General features: G+C 44.8%; 1 protein-coding gene across 3 annotated transcripts in view; it reads left to right on the top strand.

Annotated features, from left to right (window-relative positions):
• Window positions 1–10555, top strand: part of RABGAP1L (RAB GTPase activating protein 1 like) — a 452085-nt gene that overhangs the window by 2331 nt on the left and 439199 nt on the right. For all 3 annotated transcript variants that reach the window (XM_025196731.1, XM_006017708.3, XM_006017709.3), the window contains exons 2-4: window positions 1271–1469; window positions 5256–5466; window positions 9563–9737. In XM_025196731.1, coding sequence (XP_025052516.1) covers window positions 1271–1469; window positions 5256–5466; window positions 9563–9737 — 585 coding nt within the window. The remainder of the gene's footprint in view (window positions 1–1270; window positions 1470–5255; window positions 5467–9562; window positions 9738–10555) is intronic.

Genomic DNA, 10555 nt, shown 5'->3' with positions numbered 1-10555 from the left:
TTTCCTGCCATCGTTGTGGGGTTGGCAGGGGGACTCTATGGGATGCTGGCCAGTCCCAAAGGGGGACTCTTTTCCCCCCCCACTCCTCCCTCTGCAGGGCAGGGGGAGACTCTGTTCCATGCTGGAGGGAACTCTTTCCTCTCCTCTTCCTCCCCCCATAGGGGCAGCAGAAGCACAGAGCTCAGCTGCCTGGCAGCAGCAGGAAGGGAGGTCAAGGTGCTCGTGCCCGGCTCTGGCCAGTGCTGCACAGGGGCAGGGAGTGGAGCCTGCCTTATCCCTGCAGCTCTGCTCCCTGAGCCTGAGCTGCAGCGGGGGAAGCCCCGCACTGGAGCCAGCTGCTTCTGTCCCCTCCCTGCTGTGCAGGCCCCAGACTCTGCTGGGAGTGAAGGGAAACCCACCCCCTGCTTCCCAGCAGAGTTCAGCGTGGAGCTTCCCCTCTGTGTGTGTGGAGCTGCAGGCGCAGAGCCTGGGGGTAGAAGTTACTTACTCTTTATTACTCTTATACAGTCACTTTCCTGCTACTTTTTATTACTGCTACATAATCACTGCTACATAATCACAGAGATTTGGGAAATGTAAATTGTCATGACCTATGTATAGGGTCCACTGGTACTTATGTCAGAAGTGCACTGTGCAGTGACTCCTTTAATTTTGCAGCTTCTCTTGCATGTTTCCCCACCACTGATTGGCAGAAGAGCTTGCCTCTGATCAGTGGGGAGGTCAGAACTGCAGTTTTAAATATGCCTCAGTTTTTGCCTCCTGAGGCTGAATCGCGGAGGGGCCCCAGTGGCCCCATTGCTTGCTGCTGACTGCATGGGAGGCAAAAACCATGATATATTTAAAACTGTGGTTTTCACTTTCTGGCTATTGGTCACAAGCAGCGGAGCTGACGGAGCCCCTCTACCAGTCAGTGGTGGTGGGAAGGGGTGCACGGGGGAAACTGCAAGATTATAGGAGCCACCACATAGCTCTCTTCTGGCATGAATTCTAGTGGTCCCTACCTATGTAGGTGTATAGGATGTTGTTAGCTTTAGTTGACAGATGAACTTAATGAAGACGGGTGAGTTTCAGGTGCCTTGTGTCTTCATCTACCTGAGTTGTGTGGGTGTGTTTTAACTACTTTACATGTGTGTTGTTTTTTTTTTGCCCACATTTTAAAAAACTTTTGGAAAAAACCAGTGTGTTCTAAAATACTTTTTGAAGTACTTGTTTACTAATACTGAAAAACTATCTGTTACTTTTGCCTTATTTGCTCTTTTTCTGGGTCCAGATATTTTCAAATGGAGATGAACAATTGGAGAAAGCCATGGAAGAGATACTGAGGGATTCTGAAAAAGGCCAAAACAATTATGCTACTGACTATGAAAGCTCCAGTGTTCCTTGTAATCAGGCAGCTGGAGATGTGTCAGCCTGTCAAGCAAATCACCCATCACCATCTTTACATCTAATTCTGGACCCTTCTATTACAGGTACTGGTTAAGTTGCATCTAGGTCATGAACCAGGGTTCTGAAAAATTGAAATGAATACTAGGAATTTTTAGGTTTAAAATTAGACTGGACAAAGCAATGAAGACTAGTCTTTTTTCCAATATGGGTCAAGACGGACTACAAAAATAGATCATTTGTGTCTTGTTACCCATTTCTGTATTACCATCTCGATCAAGATTCTCATTTTGTCACTGTGTCAGTGGAAGAACTGCCTGAGCCTCGGTCTGCGTAAGAGAAATATCAAGCAGGGTGAAGGAAGCAATAGAGGTATCTTGTATAGTTTGTTGCCAGCTGTATCTGTAAATGTGATATGTCACAAATTGAAGTGTTTTCAGACCTTTTTTCAATTGGCTTTTCTCTTTAAGTCCCTTTTACAAGTTTAATGGATTATATACAAACAGTAATGAACTACAGCCAGGGAAAGTAGAAATGCAAGAGAACTTCTGTCTGTGGTTGGTATTGTAAGGAGAAGCGAAATGGGTCTTGGTGTGAAGAAAACAGATGCAGTGAGAATACTCTATCCTGCCTCCCTAACATTAACAATGTTTGCAGAAAATCCTCCCACCCACTTTAAACACACTTTTAATGTGGTACCAGCACCAGCCTTCTGGCTTTTTGGAAAAATGAGGTTGAGTGAAGTTGTGACTCATTCTCCTAGTGCAGGGGTTTTCAACCTTTTTTGGTCGGGGTCCCCCCGGCCACTGGTCAAGAAGCAGGGAGTCCCCCAGCAGCCGGTCGAGAAGCAGGGCGGAGGGGGGTCCCCTGGCAGCTGGTCAACGGGTGGGGAGGGGGAGGTCCCCTGTGCAGCAGCGAAACCGGAAGTGCTGCCAGCTTCTCTGCGCCATTTCCACGTATGCCCTGGAGCCTTCCAAAGTACCCCCAGGGGTACACGTACCCCTGATTGAAAACCCCTGTTCTAGTGCATGGAGGGCTGCAAGAAACAGCAAAATTGGTCTCAGATGGGTGCCTCCAGTTTACCAGTGAGTTCAAGGGGGAATGTAAAGGAAAAATCTCTTCATCTGCAGTTAAGACAGTGAGGGCCAACTTTTTGGCAGATGTCCCACAAATTAAGCCTGTGCCCTCCCTAGATGCCACACAAGACCCCTTTCCCTGTCCTATCTGCTGCTGTGCTGCTTCCCCCCTCCCTTATCTGGCATGTGCCCCGCACAGAGGCCTCCTTTGCCCCTTGTGGTATGCATGCTGCTGGTTGGCCATCCCTGAATTAAGGTACCTATTCCAGCAATGTGGAATAGATTATTTGGTACCTACAGACATAAAGGGGTGGGAGAAGAGGATTAAGAATAAGTGTGCGAGCAATGTAGAAAACAAACAATCTGAGTCAGATGAAGAATTGGCAGTCATGGAGATGTCTGGTTAAACTGTGGCCCAGATTTAGTCACCTCTGGTGGTAGAAATCTGTTTTGGTAAAACTAAAGAAAAATTAAATAACGTGCTGGCCACAGTTAATAGTAATTACTCCTAGTTCCTTTACTTAGCTTTTACAGATGCAGAACTTAGGGAATTGGTGAGGTTTTATTCACCAAGGCGCCCCCGGGGGTTACAAGAAATAATGGCCACAAGCTAGCAGAGAGCAGATTTAGATTGGACATTAGGAAGAACTTCTTCACAGTTAGAGTGGCCAAGGTCTGGAATGGGCTCCCAAGGGAGGTGGTGCTCTCCTCTACCCTGGGGGTCTTCAAGAGGAGGTTGGATATGCATCTAGCTGGGATCATCTAGACCCAGCACTCTTTCCTGCCTATGCAGGGGGTCGGACTCGATAATCTATTGAGGTCCCTTCCGACCCTAACATCTATGAATCTATGAACCTAACATTACCATCTCTGAGGAAGGTGTTCAGGATTAGGAGGAAGAACTTTGCCCAAGGTAGGGGCAAGTTTGACAAGGTTTTGAATGTGAAATATTCTTCTTTTGCTAACACTGAGGCATTGCAGCAACCTCTCACAAAATGCTGAATTTCACCTTTAACATGTAATATCTTTCATATAGGGAAGTGGTCCTTGCCCCTACCTTGGGCAAATTCAAGAGGAGGTTGGACGATCACCTGTGTGGGGTCTTGTGAACCCAGCATTCATTCCTGCCTGTGGCAGGGGGTCAGGCTAGATGATCTGTTCAGGTCCCTCCTGACCCTAGCTACTATGAAACTATAGTAGCCCAAGCCCATAGGCCAAATCTGGCTCCTCCAGTTGGGGAATTTGGTAGTGGAGGAGTGGTGGTAATTAATACTGCCACACCTTCACTGCTGCCAAATTCCCAAGCCCTGCATGGGAGTCTGGGACTGGACCATGCCTCCTTTCCCCTTCACTGTTGCATCTGGCCTGTGGAGGGACTGGGCAATGCCCATCTGGCCTGTGGGGCAAAAAGATTGTGGTTAGACCCTTAGGATTCTGAATCTGCTGAAGGGAAAGGCAGATATTCCATATAATACTTAGAAATCTAGCATCCAAAACTTTGAATCTAAAAATGTTATCTATTATAATTTAAAACTGAAAGGAACTAGATGCTGTTACCAGCACAGAATAGACATACAATTATTTGCATGGTCCACCCCAGCAGTACTGTGCTCTGTACTGCTTTCCCAAAGGGGTCTTAGTGTCAAGAATTAAGTAGGCTCAGTGTTGAAAAACAGACAGTTTGGGGTGAAATCTGAGCTATAGTTTGATCCTTATGTCTGCAAGAAAGATGATAGAATTTGTCAGCTTTAGGAGAATATTCTTTTCGTTGTGGGAGGCAATTGGATAAATGACCCTAAATTTTGATTAACGTGTGCCACTGAGGTAGAGTTCAAGGCAACACAAATAAGTGAATTTTAGAGTGTGCTGGAAAAACAGCTGTCAGACAGTAAGGAGTTAGCAATCTTAACTCTGTGTGAACTTACACTTCCCTGTATAGATGCATAAAGATATAGGTTTTATGAGTATATGAGAGGTATTACATGTTAAAGGTGAAATTCAGCATTTTGTGAGAGGTTGCTGCAATGCCTCAGTGTTAGGAAAAGAAGAATATTTCACATTCAAAAACTTGTCAAACTCTACCTAGTCAAAGATAGAGTTTTGGGTTTTTTTTTTTTTTACTGGTCCAGTAAAAGACACCACCCAAAGAAATCCTTGCCTTGCATAATTCTGGAACCATCATGGCTATAAGATCATTCTAACAATCCCATTGGAACACTGGGCCATTAAATAACAAACTTCTCATAATTGGATGTAAACCATGAAGTATTATGAGAATATAAGTGGATTTAAACGGGTTCAGATGTGTTTTGTTGCAGGCTTGGTTAAAGGATAAACCTGTTCCACTATGAAGTGGATCCAGTGGATGAGGCTTTGTGAAGATGATGAGAGGTAAATGGTTTGGTATGCCCACTAGCTTCAAGTTTAGCAGCAATGGTAGGGTAGCTTGAATGTATTTAGTTGAGGTATTTAACCTGACTGTTGAACAGGATGGACCCACAGTCAGTAGATAAAGATGCTGATGTAAATGTAAAGGTATTCTTAGAAAGGTTTATATAACTAAACAAATCAGTGTGGATCTTTTTCACTGCTAACACTTTACAAATGTACTGCATTACAGCCATTTCATAAATGCCATTCAATGTCCTCTTGATTTTTGTCTAGGTTAGCACTTCATGGAGTTCACTTTAGCATACTGAAAAATTCTTTCAGGTTTACATTCTTAGATTTGGAAGGCAAGTCATACTTTATTTATACTAAATGTAGGAGTTTAATTGTTCTTTTCTTCCTTTTCAGAAATCTCTGCTCCCAGACCCTCTTCCCCCAGTGAACCACCTGAAGAGGACAGTGTATTGTTTAATAAACTGACATACCTAGGCTGTAGAAAGGTTTCTGCCCCTCGCAATGAGCCAGAAGCGCAGTGTGCAATGGCCGCTATGAAATCCTCAAGCCAATCACCTCTTCCCGTGACTCTCTATGTTCCGAATGTCCCAGAAGGCTCTGTAAGGTAAACTATAGGAGTTACTACTTAAACGGACAAAAAAAGCTTGGGTTCCAACCTTCTTCCAGCACAGTGTTTTCAGTGAAATAGATAAGAGCAACATGGGCCCAAAAAGCTAATTTATCAAAAAATCAGTTTTCAGCTTGCTAAAGAATCTGACAAAATAACTGAAAATCCAGGAATTTTAACCTAGTTAGTAAAATTTCCTAATGGGGGAAATATTAGGGGTGTGTGAAGCAGGCCATGTTTGATTTAGACTCGGATTTGGCCCAGTTCAAGGGACAATGATTCGATTTATTGATTTGGATCACTGTCCCAATTCGATTTGGCCAAATCTGAAGATTCGATTCTGATTTGGAGAATCGGCAATTTGACCATAGACACCGTTTTATATGTTGTTTCTACATACCTTGAGGTACCAGGCGTGGCTTATGAGCGCTGAGATGGTGGGGTGGATGTAGCGTCCCACAGGACCACAGGTGGACTTCCGGTCCACTTCCAGGTCTGCTGCCAAGTGCGCAGCTGCCCCCCCCCGACCCAGGAGGCACCAGTCGCTGAGTCAAGGGGCAGGGGGGAGGTCCCCCATGTGCTCCATGGTGGACCCAGAAGTGCTTCTGGGGGCTGCCAAATCAGGCCGAATCTCCTTTGAATCAAATCAGCAACCAAATCTTCACACAGCCCTAGAAAATTTACAAGTTTTATTTTAAATCTTCAACATCTTTTAATATTAAAGCTCTTTATTTCAGAGTGTTTGTGAGACAGTTTTGCTGATTCAATCTCTGATGCTTTTTGCCAGCTCTGACTCTGTTTTTCTGTATATTTTGAGTTGTGTTTAACAGTAGACTGCATTACATAATGAGATAAGTATTCAGCCTGTCAATACAAAATATCTCAAGTTGATACCAGTGAGTGTCACATTTTGATAAATTCCAGAACATCATGTTTGGGATACTTAAAATCATGCTCAAATGTCTTAAAGAAAATAAGTAATGCCATTTACTGGGTCAGACCATAGGTCTATCTAGTCCAGCATCAGTGGAGTTTTACTTCATGTTCTGGGATGTAGTTGGCTTGCAATTTGCTGCAATGTGGTCCAGATCTAAAGAGGATGGGGAACTTCCTCCATCATGCAAGAGGGCCATGCTGACTCTGCTGCCCAAAAAGGGAAACTCCAGATGTGAGGAATTGGCACCTAGTTTTGCTGCTCTGCAAGGACTGCAAGGTCATAGTAAAAGTCACCTTGCTACAATTGAAGTCTGTGCTGGTAGATGTAGTCCACCCCAGCCAAAGGTACTTGGAATGCTGGAAACAACTCATTTGTCCAGAGCCTTATTATATTTCTAGTTTGTCTAGACTGCAAAAATATTATCTATTCATAAAAGGACAGTTGTAAAGATTATATTGTTGATGAGTTGTGTAGGCCTGTAATTAAAATCATAGGTGAAGAAATGCATCTAACTTATGTCAATAACCTTAAAAAATGTAGTTTTATTTATGATGAAATCATGGTACAGTGCCTACTTAAGTTCTGAATTTTGCTTAAAATTCCAAATTATTTCAATGGAAGCAGTATATGCTTTATTTAGTGTGTTTGGTTTTATAACTATATTGTTCTTTAACTTTTTTCTTGAGATATAAATTCATGTTAGGCATAGGCCCAATTATATAATGCTAATATCTGAGATATTTTTCCAAAATGAAATTATTTATTAAAGACGTTTTCTTCCTTTAAATATGAACAATATTTTGCCAGTTTCCTTTTTACTAGCTTCTTTTTGTGGTTACCATAATATCCCTGGTACAACATTTGTTTTGAAACAAACATAAGGAACATTGTTTTTATTTCAGTAAGTTGAGTGGGCAGAATCTGTCGATGAATTAATTTTTCCAGCATGGTAAAATATTAGTATTCTAAATGAAAATCACAAGGTGTGGTGCCTTGGCAGTGTTTCCAGTGTGATCATATATTTTTTGGGAATTACCTGACCTTTGTAGGAGTGCTGAGGTCATGCAAAGGGGAATGAGTTATAGGTTTCCCTTGCTTTGTGGTAGATGCATTCCTGAAAAACTGCGCATAACTTGAATACGCATAAAGGGAATGCACTTTACAAGCTAATAAATAGCTGCCTGGCCCATGTAATCAAGACCTTGATTGCATCAGCAGCAAGGAAGTGTGGTGGGGCTGGGGCAGCACTAGGCTATTCCCAGTGTGGGGGGGCTGGGGTGGGCGGTGGGGGGGCTGGGAGAGGGTGCTATAGTGGAGGGGGGCTGCAGCCACAATAAAATTTGCCAGAGCCCCCCCCAACCTGCTCTCCCAGAGCTGCAACTGCTCACTCTGAGTGCAGCGTGGCCCAACTCCCGTCGGGAAGAACCCAGCCCCAGGGGCTGGGGAGAGTGGGGCTTTGATCCTCTCCACCAGTGGTGAGGGAAGGAATGGGGCTGAGGCAGGTGCTGCGCAGCTGGGGCGGGGCATGGGACAGGGGTGCAGCTGCTGCTGCTGTGGGTTGGGGCTGGGGGCCAGTCTGGGCTCTTCCTGGTGGGGAGTTGAGCCATGCTGCTCTTGGGGCAGGTGGCAGTGGCACTGGGAGGGAGGTAGGGAAGCTATGGTGAATTTTGGGGTTGCTACAGCCTCCCCCTGCCCCTGCAGCCCTGCTCCCAGCACCACCTGTCCCAGGCCCCACCAGGAAGAGCCCCAGCCCACAGTAGCAGCCCAAAATTTGCTGTAGCCCCCTGACCCTCCTCCCAGCATCCCTACCGCCTGCTCCAAGCACAGCATGGCCCAACCCCCCCTGCTGTGAAGAGCCTGGCCCCAGGGGCTGGGGTGGGTGGGGCCTTGATCTGCCTCCCCGCTAGTGGTGAGGGAGGGAGTGGAGCTGGGGCTCTGGCACAGCTCCAGTCCACAGTGGCAGCCCATAGCAGGAGGAGCTGTGTCCCCTGTCCTGCCTCTGCCCCAGCTCCAGCCCCATGCCCTCCTTCTCCACTGGCAGTGGGGCAGATTGAGGTCCCACTCACCCCAGTCCCTGCTCCTGCCTGTGTCCCAGTCCCTCCCTCACCCCTGGGGCCTCGATCTGCCCCCTGCCCATGGCCCTTTCCCCTCCCCCCACAGATGTACCTGCTGCTGATTGCATAAGAGTGAATTTATCTCATATATAACTAATTTTGGGTATAAAAAGGGCCATCACATAAGAGCAAATCTGTATATACAGAACCCACATAAAGCTAGGGAAACCTGTATTGAGCCGACTTCAAACAGAGCGTGCAGATCATTTATACTCAAATTTATGGCTGATCTTTGGACTTTTTGACCCACTTGACAGAAGAACTTAGATCTATTTCCTGTATATTTAAGGACAAAATATTAAGGCAGTACACAGCAGAATGTAAGAAAGGGCTTTTGATTTATAAAATGAAGAAAAAGTTTAAACACACTCTGGAAAAATAAAAATAGGAAATCAATGTAGTTGAGAGAATTAATTTTTACAGTATGCATAGAAAATATTTGGACAGCTGGAAAACATGCTTGCTATATTGGTAACCTTGTACACATTCTAGAAAGAGAAGCTTTTAGGTGTGCCAACTGAAGTTAAACTTTCAAGTAACTTTGTTTCATATTCCTGCAAGATGCATGTTCTTGCTACAAGTCCATGATCTGTATTTAGAAAGGAGCTGATTTAAAGGGCCCGCATTGAAGTGGTGACTTAAAGAGCTGCCTGCTCTGTGCCCTTGCTGCTGAATTAGTGTGCCCTGTTGGCATTTCAATGACACCCAGTAAGCAGAGGTAGAGTGTTGGGAATTGGCAGCCCCTGACAGTGGTTGGGTAGCACATGCCTTTGGGAATTGGCAGCCCCTGACAGTGGTTGGGGAGCACATGCAGGGCCCATAGCTCTGAAGGTTGCTGACCCCTGGCTTATACCGTATCAAAAATGTTTTATACTTTCTGAACTTTTAAAATCTTGAGTCCTTTTATTCAGTACTAGTTGTATTTTTTGGGGGCAGTAGCTTATTCAGTAACAGAGAGGCCAGTAGATACTTTCATATAATATTGATTGATTTAAATTATTTTATGTTTGTTCCTCCTCTTCTCCCTCTTCTTCCCCAAAAGAATAATTGACCAGTCCAGCAATATGGAGATAGCTTCTTTCCCAATCTACAAAGTGTTGTTCTGCGCACGGGGACAAAATGGGACTCCAGAGTGTGACTGCTTTTCATTTACTGAGAGCTGTTGTGGAACAGAAGAGTTTCAGATTCATGTTTTTTCCTGTGAGATTAAAGAGGCAGTAAGTATAAACTTTACCATAATAACTTAACATAACACACTTTTTTTTAGTATCATTTCCAATCTTTTAGTGTGTCAGTCACATCATGTAAAATCATATTAAACACTTTTTATTTTTGTATCCAGAAGATTTCACAAGATCTATGTATAGCTATTGATTCCTGAATATTAAAAGAGTTCAGAAGTTACTTTAATGCTTATCAAAGATAGTCCTTCAGTAGGACCTGCATAGTCATGTTATGCTGCACTGTTGTGAGGTATGAGTTGAAGGTTAATTATTAGTGCTTTACTCCTGCTTTAAGTAGGGTTGAGATTACTGAGGTGGAAACATGTTTACATTTTAGAGCTTTAATGTATTCTCTCAAATAACACAGATTTTTCTGAGGTTTTAGGAAGAACATTGGGACATTTGAGAGACCAAGATTTTGAGGCTGGGGATGCATAGTGTGACGGGGCAAACTCGAGACCGGATCTCAAGTTGGCCCACCCTCCTTCCTAGGGTAGTCTGCCCTAAATCTCCTGCCACGACTTGAATGTTTTAAAATAAATGTGGGAGGCTGCCTGTCATGGTGGGGTCCTTTAGGAGGGCCGTGATCTCCTTAAGGCCCTCTCCCCGTGCCAATTCGGCCCAAGGGCACCCTCGAATCTCGCCCGCCACGTCTTTGCTGTTAAATAAGGTTGGGAGGCTGCCTTGCGTCTCCTTGGGCACGTAAACTCCTGGACCCCTCGTGGGTCTTATCCTGCACCCATGGGTGCCTTGGGGCACCCTAGCCTTATGGGCTACGCGTGGCTCCTACCACCCCTAATACCACGCCCCAA

The sequence above is a fragment of the Alligator sinensis genome, unplaced genomic scaffold (genome assembly GCF_000455745.1).
Source record: "Alligator sinensis unplaced genomic scaffold, ASM45574v1 scaffold31_1, whole genome shotgun sequence".
In the NCBI taxonomy this organism is placed as follows: Eukaryota; Metazoa; Chordata; order Crocodylia; family Alligatoridae; genus Alligator; species Alligator sinensis.
This window is presented reverse-complemented; position numbering and strand designations above follow the sequence as displayed.